The following is a 21,119-nucleotide window of genomic DNA, read 5'->3' on the forward strand; positions in this document are numbered from 1 at the left end:
ATGTGTATGTATATGTGTGTGTTTAGAGTACTTGATCCAGCACATTCTTATTTTTTTTTCCATTTTCATGTGTTCTGGAGAATAAAAGTGGCTGACATTCTTGTAAGAAAACTAAAGAGACATGAATTTGTTGAGATAGAATCTTCTCTTGTAATAAGGAAATGTGCTGTCTTTGTCAAAAAACAAAAAAACAAAAAGAAAATTAGCATAATTTAGAGCATGTTCTGCATAAAACATGTCTGTACCTTGTGATCTAAACTGACATTTCTCTGTTCATCTTCTTTTCCCTTCTCTTTTCCCCCTTTGTCATGGTTTGCTTTCCTCTCCGTTTGTGTGTGTGTGCGTGTGTGTGTGCGTGTGTGTGTGCGTGTGTGTGTGTATGTGTGTGTGTGTGTGTGTAACATGTCAGTACGTAGTTCTGTTGACCGCTCTGTGCCACGCTTTAGCGTCTCTGAAATTGAAGGCCAAATACAGATGCAGAGAAGCAACAGCACGGGTCTGCTCTGTAAGTCTAGAACAACAGATTAAATAAAACCTGACACTCCGGTTAGACTTGATACAAAACTGAATAGATTACTCTGGCGTGGTAGATTAACAGAAATCACTCAAATGTGAACATCATAGACCTTCTAGGGGTGTATCCCTTTCTGAGTTTTGGGATGGTAGACAGACGGGTATTACTGTACCATGAAGAACAGTTCCTAGCGAAGGGAGTGTCATAACTTTTTGTTGTGGGTCAGTCCCTCTCAAGTAGTCCAAAATTTGTAAAGTTGTTTATTTGATTTATTTTAGAGGTGATTACCTGTATTGGCATTGCAAAACCACAATCATTTTTTTTTACTTGGTTTAACTTCGACGGCCATCTTTGTGTCATGGCACACAACAGATTTTGGTTATACAGCTTTTTACATACACCGCAATATCTCGCCTCAGTATGGTTCTCGCTCTGTGGTACAAACACTGACATGTACATATATAAACATTCTGCACTTTCTTGTTTCTTAGACTTAGAACTAACTGTACCACAGACTGTGAGCGGTACATATTTACATGCGGTGGCATTATTCCTGTCCTAATATCCATCCATCCATCCATCCATCCTCTACCGCTTACTCCTTTTCAGGGTCGCGGGGAACCTGGAGCCTGTCCCAGGGAGCATTGGGCACAAGGCGGGGTACACCCTGGACAGGGTGCCAGTTCTGTCCTAATATATTTTCACAAATTGATATTTATTTTAAAAATATTTTAATTAAAACAATTGACATTGATATGTTAAATTAAATTGCATGAAATATGTTGTAAGTTTTCAATCCATTTATTCTGATTGTGAGCCTATAAAAGTGAACTTAAATATTTACACACTCAGCAATGATCAGTGATCCCCTCAGTGTTCTGAGGTCTGGCAGCCACAACGCTGTTGCTTTGTGCGGTTAGTGTAGGTTTCAGTTCCTCATATTTCTTCATAATAATTTCTTTCTCTTCAACGGAAGCACACTGCTTTAAAAAAAAAAAATCCAGATTTAGATCTAGATCGATCCCTAATATGAAGGATAGAGGTGACAGTGATGAGGGAAGAAACCCTAAGACAATATAGTGCTAAAAGCTTGAGACTTCAGTTAGAAACTATGGCATAAGCTAATTATTTTCCTGTGCGTAGTTGCTAATGTGGGTGGAGCAGACCAACAGGTTTGTTTCATTTGTCAGTACGGTGTAATATTTCAACTTACTTTAGCTAAAACGTGCACTTATGAGATCTCCTCCCTTATAGTGCAGGTGCAATGCTACACCAATATTTTTCTGACTTCAAAAAGACTTGTGCCTTAGGCCCCAAGACCACCGGGCTGCTGCAATCACTGATTACCCCCATGTCCAGCATAGACTTGAGTTCATCCCAAACCCTTTTTTGTGTTCAGGCACCCAGCAAGGGCGTCTGCATGCAACCAGGACTCTGGTTGAGGAGTCTCTGTGGTGTTCTATGAGGTCGGTGTGATCGAGTAGGGGCGAAAACACCAGAAAATTCCTCCTGCAACCTGGGAACGTGTGCTTTGAATTGAATTGGTGAATTGGGCCACACTTTTTGAATTTGCCTCTGGTCCCGGCTCCTCCCTCTTGGGAACCGCCGTCGCCAGGACCACAGGAACCGCCTCTCTCCATGGTTTTAGGAAACTGAGGTGGTATACTTGAAGTGCGTCACCTCTATCAATTCGCCTAATGTCATAGTCAACGTCTGTGACTCGCTGTGTGACCTCAGAGGGTTGTTGCCATAAATGAGTAATTTAAAGCTCTACGTGGGTAGCAAAACGAGCACTTTATCTCCCGGTGCAAATTCCTGCAGCCGAATTTCCCCGTTATACAGCTGAGACTGACATTCTTGTGCCTGGAGCAAATTCTCCTGTGTTAATTGTCCCAAATTCTGGACTTGTGCTCTCAGGTCAAGAATGTATTGAATTAGATACGCTATTAGAAGGTCCCTCCTCCCAGTCTTCTCTAATGACATCTAAGACACAGTGAGGCTTAAGCTACTGATCCCAGTTCCGTGCATCATTGTGAACGTCCGATAAAAACAAGTCATTAGATGGTTTAGTGTTCCCCAGAGGGGAATTCCCCCGGATGGCGGAGGTGGTGGAGCCCTCCCCACCTGCCGTGTCTTTGTGACGCGGAGCTGATGTCGATGTTCCCAACCACGCCTTCATAACGAATGCTGCACTCATCCCACACCATTCCTCACTACTGCAGGCCCCATCGACACACACATACAGCTCAGTGTTGTGGCTGTATAGTATATAGTATATAGGTTTCTCTTATGTTTCACTTTTCCCACTTTATAAATTATAAATAGGCTATTACAATAAGCTGAATTATTTTATCTGTAACAAATAATAAACAACTCAGTTGTTGCTACTGTTGGCATGTAATTACTTCACTTAACAGAATCAATAAAATGTCTAACAAAACAATGAGGTGAGGATATAAACGTCCTCAAACTTACTCATATAAGTGAACGCTCACAATGTGCATAAACAACTGAAAACATTGTAGAAACAAGGATCCGTGATTTCTACCTGTTTCCTGATCTTGCCTTTCACGTTGCACCTTTGCATCTCATCTTGACAATGTCACCGTCACAGTGCAAATTAAGACGAGTTGACAGAAAAATGTGTGTCTGCGCAGTCATCCGTTTTAGACTGTTGGCCTTCATGTTCACGATTGTATATGTTTGTAAGTCTTGAAGTGTGCATAAAATCTATAAGTGACATTAGACTGAAGACATCACAGACATAATCAGACATAATCCGAGCCACTGGCACATACTCTGATCTGATTGGATATTACAGCATGTATTCATTCTAACCCAATTTATTTCACGACTGTACCGTTATTCATCAGGTTTCCAACTGCGCTGAAGGTCACAAAATCACCAAGAATATATAACATCATATTCCTTTGGCATATTTTTTCTTGCACCATGATACGAGAGCCGTAGTCATTATTGGCACAAGATTAATCAGACGTAATCATCCTCATTAATTACACAAAGTGGTAGACAGCCTGGGCTGCACTTCTAATCCTGCCATTGCAGCCTATTATTAACTGGCTAATAGCGTGAGCGCTAATCAGCTGATTAGTGGCGTGCACAAGATGTATGTAAACCCATAAATTTACACTGAGGTTTAATCTGTTCCTGGAAAACTGTTCCTAAGTACATTTAATCCTAGTTTAAATTTAGCCGAACACATTTAAAGACTTTTATTTGCATGTAGTCTTGACCGTGTCATTGTCACAGTGCAAATTAAGAGCTGACAGAAAAAAATGTTGAGTTTTAGTCGTACATCTCTCATAACAGATCCATTTTAACCTGTGATGTCTGGCCTTCATGGTCATGATTGTATACGTTTGTAAATATTGAAGTTTGCATAAAATCTATAAGTGACATTAGACTGAAGACATCACGGATATAATCATATGGCTTTAAGAAAATGTCACTGAGCCACTGGAACACCTCTGAATATTCATTCTAACCCAATTTATTTCACGACTGTACCATTATTCATCAGGTTTATAACTGCGCTGAAGGTCACAAAATCACCAAGAATATATAACATCATATTCCTTTGCCATATTTTTTCTTGCACCATGATACGAGAGCCGTAGTCATTATTGGCACAAGATTAATCAGACGTAATCATCCTCATTAATTAAACAAAGTGGTAGACAGCCTGGGCTGCACTTCTAATCCTGCCATTGCAGCCTATTATTAACTGGCTAAAAGTGTGAGCGCTAATCAGCTGATTAGTGGTGCGTACAAGATGTATGTAAAACCATTAAAAAAAGCATGGATAAAGTGGGGAGAGGACAGCCTGTCATGATTTGGAGGTGGAGACAGATGCAAGTGCAGATTTTCAGTTTTAATGAATACCAAAACAAAACAGGAAGCAAAACACTAAGGCAAGAATAAAACATTAACAAAGACCATTAAAACAAAGACAGAAACAACCACAACGAAAGACAAATGCAAGACTAGGAGGGCAGCGCAATCTGTGGCTATATAGGTGCTCCTTAAGTTAATGAGAATCAGGTGCAGGTGGTGATGTGATGATGCTGTGTGGTGCAGTGGCTGCTGGGAACTGTAGTCCGGAGTCTCTTCCAGGATATCCATGACAGCACCGCCCCCCGCTGTCAGTCATTATGCACTTTTATACTCTATAACAGGGGATAGGAGGTCATAACAAAAAAGGAAGCACTAAAAATAACTCCATTTCCAAATAAATGAACTCCATTTCCATTTTAGGGTTATGCCCAGACTAAAGGGGTAAAATGGGGTTAAATGGAATATTATATGACATTATTTTAAGACCTTTCTCTAAATTGGTCTTTTGCTTTGTTTCCTTTGTGCATTTGTCTTTGTCATTCTCTGTAATATCTCAACAGTGTTTTGAGGCTGACCTCCGACCTATGTCTCATTCATACAGGTAGTCAAACTACAATGCCCCACAACTTGACCTCCAGCAGCCTTAATGACCTCTGCGACAAGCCTGAGAAGGACCAGGTAGGACCATGAGTGTGTCCATAAGAGAGAGGTTGTGCTGCATGTTTCCTAAATTCCTGTCTGAACTTAAACTTGCTCTTTACATTTTTTTCAGTCATTTTCTTCTTCATAACTCCTGCGGTATTAAAGGTTGCTACCTCTGAGTTGGCCCTGACCTTCATTAATAAGTTGAATTTATATAGGGAGGTGTTTCGGTAGGGACAAGAGGAACTCTTGTGGAATAGGAGTGAAGTTTGGAATACATTAGATCTATTTAAACTCTTATCAGGAACGCCGGTGAAGAAGTTAAGAATTGTATAGGAGTACTGTCTCTGCTTTGCTGTTATAATAACCTCCAATCTAACCTCCAAACCTCTAGATTTGGAATGTGGTGTGGTGATTTGTCCATTCAGCCACACGAGCATTAGTGAGGTCAGGCATCATGCATACAAAGATATCCTATACAACTGATTTGCTTCTAGCTTTGTGGCAACATTTCGGGGAAGGATCAGATATGGATGTCGTGGTCAGGTTTCCACAAACATTTGGACATTTAGTGTATATTAAAAGCTCAGAAGCATCTCACTTTCTCTTACTTAAATAGCATCTCTCTTCCTGTTCTGCCTCACACACACTCAAATACAAATAGCTCTTTCTCTCATGTTGTCAGAACACCACACACACTAAATTACTTTTCAGTGAATGTGGCTCTCTTTCTTCATTCAAGATTTCACACAGAACCTTTCCTCTATTTCATTTACTCGAGTTTGGATGCAGTTACACTCTCCCAATCACAGGAATTGGTTTATCTCCTCCTCTTGTGCCATATAACCGTGACGGTCGTCATGTAAACTCCACCACTACTGTATCGCACCTCTAGAGTCGTTACGCTGATAAACTCTGTTAGTATTTTATCCAAAGTTGTTAGTTAAACATTCACAGACAAGATCAAGCTTGTTTTCTGTGTGTTCTTGAAGCTTTGCCTTCACCTGTAATTCAGTGCATCAATGCACGACTTTTAGTGGTACTAAAAGTCATGCATGAACTTGCAATTGTTTGATTTCATCTTGCTTACAGAGTTACAGAGTTACAGCTCTGAAAATTTGTCTTTATTGTTTATCCTTTTAATCTTTTGTTAAAAAAAAAACAATGCACAAAACTACTCTGCTCTCATGGATACCAAATAATTGCAAACAAAACACAGGTATGTGAAAATATATATATATATATATATTTGTTAAATATAGATGTGCAACAATTATTGGCACCCTTTTAGTCAATACTCTGTGCTACCTCCCTATGTCAAGATAACAGCTCTGAGTCTTTTAAATGTGTTTCGTCACCTTGCTGCTGTCGAATCTAAAGGTGGAAGATCACAGAACACGATGTAATTCTTCTTCTCTTCTAAGCCTCAGAATTGCTCAACCGTTTAAAAACACAGTTCGAACACTTACTTTAAATAATTTCTCTGAGATTGAAATATCTTTAAATGTCCCGTTTACACACCATTTGCATCAGATTTTTGTTGTGATGCAAAGTATTTCTTTCAAATATAATATTTAAAAAATATAGTATATCTTTCCTTCATTAGCATGTCATTAGCATGTTTTTGTTTTATTTCACTTACAGTGGTGTTTTAAAGTTTGTGAACCCTCAATAAATAAATGGACCAAGTATAATATTTTTGTCTCATTTGTTTAACTGGGTTCTCTTTATCTACTTTTAGGCCTTGTGTAAAAATCTGATAGATGTTTTAGATCATATTTATGCAGAAATATAGAAAATTCTAATTCTCAACTTTCAAGCACCGCTGTATATTATTAAAGACAAAAATAATCTAAACATTAGAAGCTACTATAGATTAAACTGTGGCCCATCTTTCCCTCTACTGTATGTGTAGTTGAATAATAAGTTCATGAAGAAGATCCCGCGGGATGCGGAGGCAGCTAACATCCTGGTGGGTGAAGTGGACTTCCTCGATGCTCCTTTTGTGGCCTTTGTGCGGCTCCAGCAGGCCGTCATACTTGCAGGGATCACTGAAGTCCCTGTGCCTACACGGTAATCTAAAAACTGAATTAGGGCTGGGGTGGTATGGGAAATTACTGCATATAAGTTGGAGTGTATGATCACTATTTTTAGTTTAATCTGACTGAGCTCTAAGCCTATGATAAGAAAAGTGTAATACTAGCAAGTAGCCGACTTAAGGATAAATCTGATGAAAACTTTTATTTATTGAATTAAATGATCCAATATTACATGTCTGTGAGTGGCAAAAGTATGTGAACCTCTAGGATTAGCAGTTAATTTGAAGGTTAAATTAGAGTCAGGTGTTTTCAATCTTTGGGATGATAATCAGGTGTGAGTGAGTGAGCGCCCTGTTTTATTTAAAGAACAGGGATCTATCAGAGTCTTATCTTCACAGCATGTTTGTGGAAGTGTATCATGGCACGAACAATGGAGATTTCTGAGGACCTCACAGAAAGAGTTGTTGAAGCTCATCAGGCTATAAAAGGTCACAAAACCATCTCTAAAGAGTTTGGACTCCACCAATCCACAGTTAGATTGTGTATAAATGGAGGACATTCAAGTCCATTGTTCCCCTCTCCAGCAGTGGAGACCAACAAAGATCACTCCAAGAGCAAGACACGTAATAGTCTGCGAGGTCACAAAGGAACCCAGGGTAACTAACAACTAAAGTCCTCTCTCACATTGGCTAATGTTCATGAGTCCACCTTCAGGAGAACACTGAACAACAGTGGTGTGCATGTCAGGATCACAAGGAGATGCTCTCTAAAAAGAACACTGCTCCCCTTCTGCAGTTTGCTAAAGATCACGTGGACGAGCCAGAAGGCTGCTGGAAATAGGTTTTGTTGATGGAGGAGACCAAAATAGAACTTTTTGGTTTAAGTGAGAATTGTTATGTTTGGAGAAAGGAAAACACTGCATTAGAACTCCAGCATAAGAACTTTATCAAATCTGTGAAACATGGTGGTGGTAGTGTCATGGTTTGGGCTTGTTTTGCTGCATCTGGACCTGTACAACTTTCCATCATTGATGGAACAATGAATTCTGAATTATAACAACAAATTCTAAAGGAAAATATCAGGAGATCTGTCTGTGATCTGAAGAGAAAGTGGGTCATGCAGCAAGACAAGGACCCTAAACACACGAGTCGTTCTTCCAAAGAACGGTTAATGAAGAATAAAGATAATGTTTTGGAACGGCCAAGTCAACGTTATGACCTTAATCCAGTAGAAATGTTCTGGAAGGACTTGAAGCGAGCAGTTCATGTGAGGAAACCCACCAACATCCCAGAGTTGAAGCTGTTCTGTACTGAGGAACGGGATAAAACTCCTCCAAGCCGATGTGCAGATGATCAACAGTTATTACTGCACAAGGGGGTCACACCAGATACTGAAAGCAAAGCTTCACATACTTTTTTCTCTCACAGATATGTAATATTGATCATTTTCCTCAATACATAAATGACCGAGTACAATATTTTGTCTCATTTGTTTAATTGGTTCTCTTTATCTACTTTTAGGACTTCTTGACCTAAAAATCTGATGATGTTATATATATGTAGAATTATAGAAATTTCTAAAGGGTTCACAAACTTGTAAGCACCACTGTGTACATGCACACTCATATATCAAACTAAGTCTATTGTTTAAAAGATTAAAAATAGAAATGCAACACATACTACAGTTCTCAATGGCAAGACACTGAAATGCAAACACTCACTTGCTTTATGTCAAATCTGGAACATTATCATTTCCGGTCAGAATGAACTGTTGTATGATTAGTCGCAGTGGAAAGTTTCATAGATGCTATGATAAAGGCTTGTGGTAGCTGATAAACTCAGATGACTTTTGAAATCAAAGCACAGATTCAGTCTAGTGTCAAATGGAAAACTCGTGGTTTAATGATTAGTATTTCTTTTTCCGATGGACTGTGATTAAACAATGACCTTTAACCCACAATCAAACTTGTGCTTATAAATTCTTTGCTGTATATGTGATGCATTTTTTAAAAATAATTATGTTAAGTATGGGAAATAAACCTCACACTTGAATATGAATATGAATATGCTTTTATTTTGTATTGTTTTCCAGATTTCTGTTTGTTCTCTTGGGACCCAAAGGAAAAGGCAGATCATACCACGAGATCGGTCGAGCCATTGGTACCTTAATGTCGGATGAGGTGTGTGTGAGAGGGTTTTGTGGCTATGGACAACCATAACAAATCTCCCTGTGTGTACATGTACCAGGAAATGCATTACTTCATTGCATTTACTTGAGTAACTTTTTGGGGGAAAAATTACTTTTAAGAGTAGGTTTGGCCATACTTATACTATTACTCAAGTTCATTTTTAATCACAGAAATGTACTTTTACTTCACATGAATGTGAAGTAACTAGTAACTTGCTACTTGAGTAGTCTTCTCATTGGATACTTTATTACTCTTACTGAAGTAATTATTAACATTATTACTCACAATATTACTTTTACTGTTACTTGACTAATTGTTTTTGTAAGTAGTTTAACTTGTACTTGAGTAGAATTTTTGGCTGCTGTACCCAGCGCCGTGTTCCAGTGATGTACTCTGGTGGGAGTATATCCACAGTGATATGACTGATGATGCCAAGATGTTTGTAATGATGTTTATCTGACCGTCTGACATCATAGATTTATGAACTGTGTAGTGAGCAAATGAATTAACTTAACTAATTAACTTAAAGCATATTTTGTAATAATAAATATTAGCATGTAACATTCTTCAAACTTAGTGCTCGTGGTTTTGCGTGTTTCTCTGCGCTCTAGGTGTTTCATGACGTTGTATACAAGGCCAAAGATCGGGGTGACTTACTGGCTGGCATCGAGGAATTCCTTGACGAGGTCATTGTGCTACCCCCAGGAGAGTGGGACCCTGATATCCGGATTGAGCCCCCCAAAACCCTTCCGTCCTCAGACAAACGGTACACCTTTTGTGTACCTTCACACTCAGTGACCACAATGTTGCCTAAAATGGTGTAAAAGTGAACCAAAGATAGACTGATTTTGATATACTGATATAACTATTTGTTCATTCTTATCTATGTAGTAAGAACAACCTAGCAGGAGATGGATCCAAGCTTAATGGTGATGCTCCCACTGAAGGTGGTGCGGGAGGAGGTGGTGGAGGTCACCATGTTGGAGACGAGCTCAAGTTCACTGGCAAGTAAGTGGCCTATATGCTAATGCTAAGACTGCAGTTAGTGCAAACACAGATGCTTGTATGTGGTGCTGTAACACTAATGTCCTGTTTACACAGGACTCATGCTAACACTAGCTCAGTGATGATTATTTTCCTTTCTGTCTCTTTTGCACTCTCTTCTGCTCGCTATCTCTCCTTTCGCAGGTTTTGTGGCGGTCTGATTCTGGATGTTAAGCGAAAGCTGCCATTCTTTGCGAGCGATTTTTATGATGCCGTGAACATCCAGGCTTTGTCTGCTACTCTGTTTATTTACCTGGGTACCGTAACAAATGCCATCACCTTTGGCGGCTTGCTTGGAGACGCCACAGAGAACATGCAGGTACAGGAGATTATTGCTCAGCTGATTAATCTAATGAGTTAATGCGTTTGCGTTGGTGCTGGTGGGGAACACGGCGTCTGTCTTTGTGTGTATGCCTTGTTTGCCTATTCTGATATTCACAGACTAGTTGATTTCGTGTTATCTAATAACTATTGAAAGAATGCTTTTTTAAGATGACTTTTTTATTCACACTCATGGGTGTGTTTGTATGTATGAGGGGATTACATTTTTCTCCATCATGAAACAATGACTTTCTTAGTGACCACTTTTGAAGAAAAAGACTGATATTAAATGGCAGCTACACGTCTGCAGTCCCCTCCGGGACCGTCTCTCTTTGCTTGTGATGGTGGATGTTCTTGGGATTTTTTCCAGTCCCCTCTGAAAATATTACAATGGCAAGGCCAATTCATTTTTTTTTTATGCTGTACACCAACGACATTTGAGTTTGAGATCAAAAGATGGACATGAGATGAGAGTTTAGGATGTTGGAGAGCACCGCTCTATTAACGTACCTCTTTCGGTAACAACTCCTGAAACTCTGAGATGTTTTTGAGGCGTATGTTTATGTCTTGATTTATAGTAGGTATGTGTGGTGGTGTATATAGCCATGTAGTCTGGAATCAAAGGGCTGTGACATCTACTTAGATCTGTAGGTACTCTGTAATGCTCAAGCTAAGAAGGATCAGCTTCACTTTAAATAGAGGTGGATTACGACGTGCATGAGCACTTGTTTAAAACACTATTCGATCATACATAAGAACACTTCAGTCCTTTACAAACTTCCAGTAAAACATGAACATGATGCTTAGTAATAACTGTTTTCACAAGCCATTAGGCAAGAGTTATTTTATGAACACGACAGACAGTTTCACACTTCCTGGTTTTTGCTTTTTCTTCACTTCCACTTTCAAAGTGATGTTTAATGTTTGCACAGACGATGGTCATCACGAACACTGAGGGAGGAACGAATACAACTAAATGACCTAAATTTAGATATCTATTTTTGTAAGCCCTACTTGTGTGAGAAGTTCACCCGCCAAAGTGGTGGATGACCAGACAATTTTACACGCCACTGCTGACAATTCATCTGCCTTTGGAGAATGCCGGGTGCTAAATTCGTACCCTGTCTGTCACATAAAACCCACAGACTAGAGCGTCTTCAAAGAGATTTGTAGATACTGTAGATAGAATAAAAAGTTTATTCCAGATAGAAATAGCCTGGGGGGGGGTCGGTGGTGGTTTACAATTGCTATGGATAATGAAAGATTTTCTTTTTCCTTTTTAACATCAAAAATCTCTTTTACATATGTAAATTTACAAACAATTTTAATATCTGTTTGTGACACTACAAGTGTGAAATGAGTGAGAATAGAATGCAACTCATCTCAGAGTAGAAGTGAGAATGGAATGCACAGGCCACAAATATAAAGAGGGAGCAAACAAAACAAAAAAGGCCATGTTGGAGGTAATGAGGACAAATACTGTAGCTAGAACGGTCTGAAATGTACCAGCAGTTTCATTGCATATGGAGAGTCAGTGTTTGCTAGTTTGAGATAAACTACCCTTGTAATTTTGTCTTGCACATGGGGCCAACCATGAATGGGATTTTTACTCACCCTTTTAATCAGTAGCCAAAAGCTTTAACTTTTCTTCTTCTTCTTCTTCTTCTCTCTCTCTCTCTCTCTCTCTCCAGGGTGTGTTAGAGAGTTTTGTGGGAACAGCACTAGCGGGTGCAGTGTTCTGTCTGTTAAGTGGGCAGCCCCTCACCATCCTCAGCAGTACAGGACCAGTGCTGGTCTTTGAGCGGCTACTATTCAACTTCAGCAAGTGAGTAGGACTAATGTGGACATGCTCTCTCTCTCTCTCTCTCTCTCTCTCTCTCTCTCTCTCTCTCTCTCACACACACACACACACACACATCCTTGTGAGGCCATATCTATGAGTTCCACCTTGTGTACAGCTATGAAACGCAAGAGTCTTACCTTTTTTTTTAAATACTAATTTTGTCTTAGTTGTTTATTTTATGACTTCTGCATCTTTGGGTCATTAAAAACTATTTAGATATCCAAACATTACTTATCAAAATATTTTTAAACATTACAGGGGAAAACAAAAACCTGTGTATGTAAGTATGGAAGGTAACACATCACAGTTAAGACCAATAGTTTACATAGACCTAGTCTACAGATATTCACAACTCATATTTGTACAAGAAAACATTTGCTCATGTTTGAAACAGCGCCTATTAATGAAGTTGATATACTTGAACAAAACCACAAGGAAAATGAGCTTTTTCAATCATTTATTCAAGAGAAATATCAATAGATGTGAGATTCCTCTTTGGAAAAGTAAGTACACCCTTGGCCTCAGAAGCTAGTATTGCCCCCTTTATCAGAAATAACTTCTTGTAGGAATTTTGCACAATTGTCCACCAGGCTCGCTGGAATTTTTGACCACTCCTCCATGCAACATTCTTTCAGTTGCAATAAGTTTGAGGGTTTTATCAACTTTATTAATAGGCACTGTTTCAAAGATGATCAAATGTTTTCTTGTACAAATATGTCAAACAAGCCAAAAATTTCCATGGGGTGTACTTAATTTTTCACATGACTGTGTGTGTGTATCTATCTATCCATCTATCTATCTATATAATTGAAACAACAATGTTTTAGTTCCTTCCAGTGTGGTGGTATTTGTAAATTGATAATTGTTAATAATAAATATATTTTTTTTTATTATGAAATAAGAACAGACTAGTATGTACGAAAGAATGAATATTTTTAAACTGAAATAAGTTAGCAAGGTGTTTTGCACAAAATTCTGATAAAGCCAGATATACAGAGAAGCCGATCGTCCTCCAGCAGGCTCTGATACACAGAAGCCGCGTCTTCTCCAATAGCCTGATGTACATAAAAGGCAAACCTCCTCAGTTAAGACTGACGGACCGTTCACTATGCATATGCATGATTTTCTTGGGGCTGTCACTTTTTTATTTAAAATCCCACTAGTGTGATTGTGATCACTGTGATTTGACCGCCTGACATGGTCTTTATGATTTGGCTGTTTTCAGGGACCACACATTTGACTACCTGGAATTCCGGCTGTGGATTGGTCTGTGGTCAGGGTTCTTGTGTCTGGTGCTGGTGGCGACAGATGCCAGCTTCCTTGTGCAGTACTTCACACGCTTCACAGAGGAAGGCTTTGCGGCTCTCATCAGCTTTATCTTTATCTATGATGCATTCAAGAAAATGCTCAAGCTTGCCCATCACTACCCCATCGACACCAGTAACCACTGGGACATGGTCAATCAGTATGCCTGCTACTGCATGCCTCCTGAGGGTATGACACTATGTTTGTGTGTAAAAGCATTTGTGTGTGTTTTTGGGTATACACTCCACTCAAAGTATTGGCACAGTAAGGCCAGTTCTATTATTTTTGAAGACATTTGGCTATTAGATCAAAAGCTGTATATGAGACAATAGATCAGAATTTCAGTTTTCATTTCCTGATATTTACATCTACATGTGTTTAAACAACTTACAACAGGGCACCTTTGGTGGCAGACAACTCAATTTTTAAAGGGGGCAATACTAGCTTCTGATTCCAAGGGTGTACTTACTTTTTCCACAGAAGAATATCACGGTTGTAATTGCTTGTTCTGATTATTGGGGGGTCCCCGGCCCCCCCGAAACCACGCCCCTGAGCGCGCTACTGCTACTAAATTGCTGCTGTGCCAAGGAGTTCTAACACACATTACTCTGCTCATTATGCCAGCAGATCTGTAGGCATGTCTGTTTGTTTTGTTCCTGATCATTTGTTGCTTATGCAACACTTCAGTGACACTTCATATTGCCTAACGAGCACTGAAGCAGTCGTGTCCTCTCAATGGTGAAGCGAAATCACAGCTTGAATGTGCTGAACTCTCCACCTCACTGAGCAGACCTATTGTGTTTGTTTAAAACAGGCAACGATTCTGTCTCAGAGGAAAAAATTGAAGCACTGTTCAACTCGACTGGAAAGGTAAGTGTGTATGTGTGTAAGTTACATTTAAAAATTATTTTGTTTAAATACACCAATAGAAAAAGTTAACAGACAGTTCCTTGTAAAATATTATTGTCAGTTAGAGTGTGTGTGTGTGTGTGTACATGGCCAGCAGCACGGGAATTCTACCTGGTCATCGGTAACTCGGTCAGAGTGTTTGGAGTGGGGCGGAGTTCTGCAAGGAGGATCCTGTGGCTTTGTTCCTGACATCACACTGATGTCATTTATCCTGTTCATGGGCACCTACACCTGTTCCATGGCCTTAAAGAAGTTTAAAACCAGCAGATTCTTCCCCACTATGGTACACACACACCCCACGCACACACACACACATACACACCCCACTATAGTATTGTCTTGGGGGTTATTTGCATGTAGATTTGTAGAAAGAATTGTTGCGCAGGGTGAACTCTGTTGGTCAGAACAACCTTTAGCGCTCCAGCTACAGTGGAGCTGGATGAGTCTTGTACTGAAGGTGCTCTGCTGTTGGTCTAACAGGGAGTGGAGGGGATGTGATGCATTGTCCAGGATGGATAATAGTTTGCTTACTGTCCTTCTTTCTACAACCATCTCAAAACTGTCCAGGGGACATCCCAGGACAGAGCTAGCCTTATTTATCAGTTTGTTGAGCTTCCTTGATGCTCAAGCTCTAATGCTGCTCCATAGAATATTGCCACAAAAGAAAACAGAACTTGTAATAACTGACTGGTAGAAGACCTCCAACATCTAAACACACACACACACACACACCCTTTTGTCTTACTGTGCTTGTGATGGCCTTTCATTGACAAAATTATGCAGCTTATTTATGCCAAGCCCACAGCTTTGCCTTTATTCAGTAAAAGCTGATGTTTTTGTGTGTGTGAAAATGCATCTCCACCAGCCTAATCCCTGAGAGAGAGAGAGAGAGAGAGAGAGAGAGAGAGAGAGAGCACTAAACTCATCTTTGCTGAACACTGACTTCCACAGTGGAGGTGGAAAATATCCATCACTAAATCCTGCCAAAAATCTGTGATTACACCCAATCCTTGCTCATTAAAAGCTCGTTACTCTCCATTAGTTTCTAGCCTTGTACTTATACTTGATCCCGAGTGGCATTTTCACAGGACAGATAAAAAATTTACTAAACCAATTATATGGTTATATGTATGTTTTTTCATTTTATTTTAATAACAATTAATCAACAGTAATGACTTGATCAGATCAGGCCATTCTGGGTATGACCATACAGTGGTGTGAAGAAGTATTTGATTTCTTCTGTTTTTGTGTATATCTCATAATAATAGTTTTAGATCTTCAAACGAAATGCAACATACTGTAAAACAAAGGCAATCTGAGTAAACACACAATACCGTTTTATTTATTTATTTATTTATAAATATAATATATATTTAAAAAAACAACAGTGAGAGGCTCTCATTGCGGCTCTCTGGAGTCCCAGAGCCTCTGAAATAGCTTTGTAACCCTCCCCAGACTGATGTATTTCAGTCACCTTCTTCATCATCATTTCTGGAATTTCTTTCAACTTCAGCACAGTGTGTTACTGAGTAAGACTTTTAACCAACTCCATGCTGATGATAAAGTTCTATGTAAGTGTAGATGTGATGGAACAGGGTTTGCAGTAATCAGACCTGGTTGTGTCTCGTGCAGCTGAACCCCATTATCAATGCAGTTTCATAGATTTGGGGAATTAGTAACTACGGGGGCAAATACATTTTCACACAGGCCCAGTTGGTAATGGATAACTTTTTTGCTTTAATAAATAACATTATCATTTAAAAACTATATTTTGTGTTTACTCAGGTTGCCTTTGTTTTATCTTAGATTTTGTTTTAATTTCTGACACACAATTTGGTATGTGAGATACACAAAAACAGAAGAAATCAGGATGGGGGCGAATACTTTTTCACAGCAGTGTATATTGGTATTGTGTTATACCTTGAAGAGGAAATCTGGAATAGTTAGTGTTAAGGTTATGGCAGGCAAATGTTAATTTTTTTGGATGTAGTATACTCCTTGTAATATGATACAAAGATTTTTAATTACGGGAATTGAATGATTGATTAATTCTTTGATTGACAGGTGCGTAAGCTGATCAGTGACTTTGCCATCATTCTGGCCATTCTGATCTTCTGTGGGATTGATGCACTGGTTGGTGTGGACACACCAAAACTAGAAGTGCCAAGTGAATTTAAGGTAAGTGGTGTGTGTGTGTGTGTGTGTGTGTGTGAGAGAGAGAGAGAGAGAGAGAGAGAGAGAGAGAGAGAGAGAGAGAGAGCTGTCAGTTTTTCCTCTATGTCCTACAATAATCTCTTTGTTCCTGTGTAATACTGATTATTATAGTGAATAAGGGCAGAATTACATGCAGAAAGAAAGCGAGCTTTGTTCTTACAGAAAGTGTCATTGGTTCCTCTCTCTGGGAAAAAATACCAACAGCCTCAGACTAATCTGCTCATACGAGTCATACATGTGTGGTTCTTCTAACTTTTGTGTGTGTGTCCAGCCTACAAGTCCAAACCGTGGCTGGTTTGTGCCCCCTTTTGGCAGAAACCCCTGGTGGGTGTACCTGGCTTCCTTCCTCCCCGCACTCCTAGTCACCATCCTCATCTTTATGGACCAGCAGATCACTGCTGTCATCGTCAACAGGAAGGAGCACAGACTCAAGGTGTGTGTGCACATTATGTAGGTGTGTGTCGTCCAGTCCACAGTGATGAACCGATAATTGGCAGCAACACATTCCTATTTACAATCATAGATGCGCAAGCCTCAATAAATCCAGAAAGTAGGAAACCTTCCCATCTTCACGTGTCTTATCTGAGTATATCACAGAGAGTCCTTTAGTTTATATGCCATGTCAAAAATGCCTTTTTTTTACTGACTGCACCTCAGTCTTGTAAGTAGGATCCCTGATTCTAAATGATGTATTTTATTTAAATTAGCAAAGCAAATTTCATAAAAAATTAAAGAATAAACAAAAAAAGTTTATAAAGACGCCTATTCGGGGGCAGGGTGGCTTAGAAGTGAGCACATTTGCCTCAACCTCAGGCACTGGGGGTTCGGATCCCGCCTCTGCTCTGTGTGCCTGCAATTTGCATGTTCTCCCCATGCTTCATGAAACCTAGGGGTTTCATCTAGGTACTCTGGTTTCCTCCCCCAATCCAAATAACTGCATTGTAGGCTGATTGGCATTTCCAAAATTGTCCATAATGTGTGCAGTTGTGCCCTGTGGTGGGTTGGCACCCCATCCAGTTTGTCCCCCGCCTTGTTCCCCAAGTTTCCTGCGATAGGCTCCAGGATATGTTGGATAAGCAGTATGGCCTTTTCATCTGAATGTGTTTTATGCATGTTTTTGACTTCACTGCCAACACTGTAGGATTGTGTTCTTGAATGGCAAGTTGGGATTAATAAACTGTGAAAGGGTATCATTCAGCTCCTCCCTAAATGTTGTCTATGTGTGGAGAGCAGAAAGGTGCCGGCTACCATTTGGACCTGTTCTGGGTGGCTGTACTGATCATCGTGTGCTCATTCATGGGCCTCCCGTGGTACGTAGCGGCCACCGTCATCTCCATCGCCCACATTGACTCACTTAAGATGGAGACCGAGACGTCAGCACCAGGCGAACAGCCCAAATTCCTCGGAGTCAGGTACAGAGAGAGGGAGAGAGTGATGTCTGTTCCTGTAGTTTTTACTGGAAGACAATCTGAAGTATGCAGAAATAATCTGAAAATAAGGTTTTATTATTGTGTATTATTTAAAACAGAATTGTAGCTGTTTGAGGAATCCATATAAAATGCTCAGTTGTGTTAATATCTGTTTGCACACTCTTTTAATGTGTTTGAATTCTCATATTTTTCATCCAAATGGTAGCAACTGATTTCTGAGTAATTGTGGTGGAAGCAGATTTTTAGACCCCAATGTAATGAATTCAGTTTAGCCATTGCTCCATCCTCATATATATGTAATTAATTACATGCAAATGTGTGTGTGTGTGTGTGTGTGTGTGTGTGTGTGTGTGTGTGTGCATGAATAGGTATATGCATGAGTATGGGGTTAGATGGGGTTACAATTCTTACACCTTACACGAGTGTTTATTTATAAATGATGGGTGTGCTTAATCTCCTGGATTTAGGGAACAGAGAGTAACTGGACTGTGCGTCTTCCTCCTAACTGGCCTATCAGTCTTCATGGCACCTGTTCTTAAGGTACACAGGACTAAAAACAGCTTCATCCTTCTGTTCTAAATGAGTATGATTACGTGGCTCTCTTCCCTCTGGAAAGTTACAGCGTATGATTTGAGGCTGGTTTTGTGTGTGTGCGCATGTGTGTGAATGTCTCACAGATCTGAAGTCAGATTCCCATGCGTATCACATGATTCAGTCTAGTCCAGCTCTCAGGAACTGCCTTTTTAGTTCAGTAGTCATACGTACATCAAATGCTACGTCACGAGTCAGCCGTGACCTAGCAATCGGGAAAAAAGGATTTTTCTGAAAACGTGGCTTTAAAACGTAGTCAAACAAAGGAAACAGTTAAATGAGGCTGTCCTGGGAAGTATTCATTTCCCAAGCCACTGATTTGGAAGAATTTCGTTGTGCGCGTACTGTAAAAGAACAGGGTGCTGAGGTTTTGTGTGATTGGTAATTTATTAGATCCTTATCTACAATAATGTCAGTCCAACATTTTATTTTTATTTGATATTTATTTCAGTCATTTCCATTCAGGTTATCCTTTGGATGTCTGTCTTATAATTACACTACATGTCCTCAACATACACACATTTCTTTTATTGATTCTGTTTATTTGGTGCATGTTGTTTCAGCTATGGGATATCCGTATTGTTTATTTCACATATATTGTCCTCTCTTTTCTCTTTAGTTCATCCCCATGCCAGTGCTCTATGGTGTCTTCCTCTATATGGGAGTTGCATCGCTAAATGGAGTGCAGGTGAGAGTTTGAGCTCTTGCGTGTTGGACACACACACATCCTTTAATATTAGCGAGGCATGTCTCTGGTTTTCATGTTTTCTGATGTTACAATACAGTGAGTGTGAGATACTTGAATGTATGTCTCGATGTTAATGTGTGTGTGTGTGTGTGTGTGTGTGTGTGTGTGTGTGTGTGTGTAGTTCATGGATCGCTTGAAACTGTTTCTGATGCCAGCGAAACACCAGCCAGATCTGATCTACTTACGCCATGTCCCCCTCCGTCGAGTTCACCTGTTCAGCTTCATCCAGGTTGTCTCTTCGTGTAATGAAGTGCTCAGATTCGGTCTCACAAGATCAGAGTATAGGACAGTTTGGACAGTTTTTTCTGCACTAAGACACCTGATCCAACCCAAGAGCTATTTAAGCCAAGCTGTGTTAGAGCAGGGAAATGAACTGAGCTGCACAGTGACGATCAGAAGTTGTGCGGTTCTGGTTGATTCTGTATGAGTTGCTGTAAAACCAGATGTGTGTATAACACTGAATGAATGTGTAATGTACACATACACGTGTCTGTGCACAGATCCTTTGTCTCGCCCTGCTTTGGATCCTGAAGTCCACTGTGGCAGCCATAATCTTCCCAGTCATGGTGAGTCTGTAGTTTCACACTTGGCCAGAATACTTGAGTTCCTAGCCAGGATCACGGAGGGGCGGGATGTCCTCATGACCGGGTTGTTTTCACACACATGAATTCTATCCAAATCCTAAATTAATTGAACAATGTTGTCTTAATTGAATCATTTCTGCTGTACATTTTTATATGAAGTGTGGGGATATAAGCACTTCCACTCTTTTTCAGGGATTTGATTCGGACGTCTGTCTCGTACCCTAATCCTTGTATATGTCTGTCCCTTTTTATAACTCTCCCTCACGCGTCAAAGATTTTGGCCCTGGTGGCTGTGAGGAAGGCGATGGATTACATTTTCTCTCAGCATGATCTCGGCTACCTGGATGACGTAATGCCAGAGAAAGACAAGAAGAAGAAAGAGGATGAGAAAAAGAAGAAAAAGAAGAAGGGCAGCATTGACAGTGACATAAACTATGTAAGAAAACGGTCCTGAGTGTCATTATCTAAAAAGGAAGAAAGCAAGCTGTGCAAAACAGATATTGGTCACTGAACAGTAATGAATCCTACTTAGGTAGTATGACTTCATTTGAGTAAGTTTGTACACCCTCTGCGCTTTACAGTCAGACTATCCAGCCAATGAAAATATTCCCAGTATAAAGATATCCATGGAGACGATGGAGGAAGAGCAAATGAGGGGAGAGAAACCCTCAGAGAGTGAGTAGGGCAGAAATTCTGCATGAATGTCAGGGTTCCAGTCGAAAACTCTTTAAAAACTTGCACACTTTTGCCATGGACTTGGGTTTCTGCCTCACTCTCTTTTACTGTTGATTTCTCTCCTACTTTCTGATTCAGTCCAATTCCCAGTCAGCCGGGTCTGATTTGAATCAACCTTAACTGTTTTTGCTTGCTGGACGTTATTAATCTTTAAATG

At 39.9% G+C, this 21,119-nt stretch overlaps 1 protein-coding gene across 4 annotated transcripts in view; it reads left to right on the forward strand.

Annotated features, from left to right (window-relative positions):
* The window catches only part of slc4a4b (solute carrier family 4 member 4b), a 36,251-nt gene that overhangs the window by 14,318 nt on the left and 814 nt on the right, over positions 1-21,119 (forward strand). Inside the window, exons 7-26 of one of the 4 annotated variants that reach the window (XM_053649680.1) lie at positions 410-505; positions 4,971-5,047; positions 6,927-7,084; positions 9,142-9,229; positions 9,850-10,004; positions 10,130-10,246; positions 10,427-10,601; positions 12,295-12,428; positions 13,672-13,940; positions 14,566-14,621; positions 14,755-14,943; positions 16,725-16,838; positions 17,146-17,307; positions 18,108-18,286; positions 18,772-18,844; positions 19,515-19,583; positions 19,765-19,872; positions 20,144-20,209; positions 20,502-20,663; positions 20,809-20,902. In XM_053649680.1, the coding sequence (XP_053505655.1) occupies positions 410-505; positions 4,971-5,047; positions 6,927-7,084; positions 9,142-9,229; positions 9,850-10,004; positions 10,130-10,246; positions 10,427-10,601; positions 12,295-12,428; positions 13,672-13,940; positions 14,566-14,621; positions 14,755-14,943; positions 16,725-16,838; positions 17,146-17,307; positions 18,108-18,286; positions 18,772-18,844; positions 19,515-19,583; positions 19,765-19,872; positions 20,144-20,209; positions 20,502-20,663; positions 20,809-20,902 (2,541 nt within the window). The remainder of the gene's footprint in view (positions 1-409; positions 506-4,970; positions 5,048-6,926; positions 7,085-9,141; positions 9,230-9,849; positions 10,005-10,129; positions 10,247-10,426; positions 10,602-12,294; positions 12,429-13,671; positions 13,941-14,565; positions 14,622-14,754; positions 14,944-16,724; positions 16,839-17,145; positions 17,308-18,107; positions 18,287-18,771; positions 18,845-19,514; positions 19,584-19,764; positions 19,873-20,143; positions 20,210-20,501; positions 20,664-20,808; positions 20,903-21,119) is intronic. The other 3 variants (XM_053649681.1, XM_053649682.1, XM_053649683.1) reach the window with 3 other exon arrangements.

The sequence above is a fragment of the Ictalurus furcatus genome, chromosome 18 (genome assembly GCF_023375685.1).
Source record: "Ictalurus furcatus strain D&B chromosome 18, Billie_1.0, whole genome shotgun sequence".
NCBI lineage: Eukaryota > Metazoa > Chordata > Actinopteri > Siluriformes > Ictaluridae > Ictalurus > Ictalurus furcatus.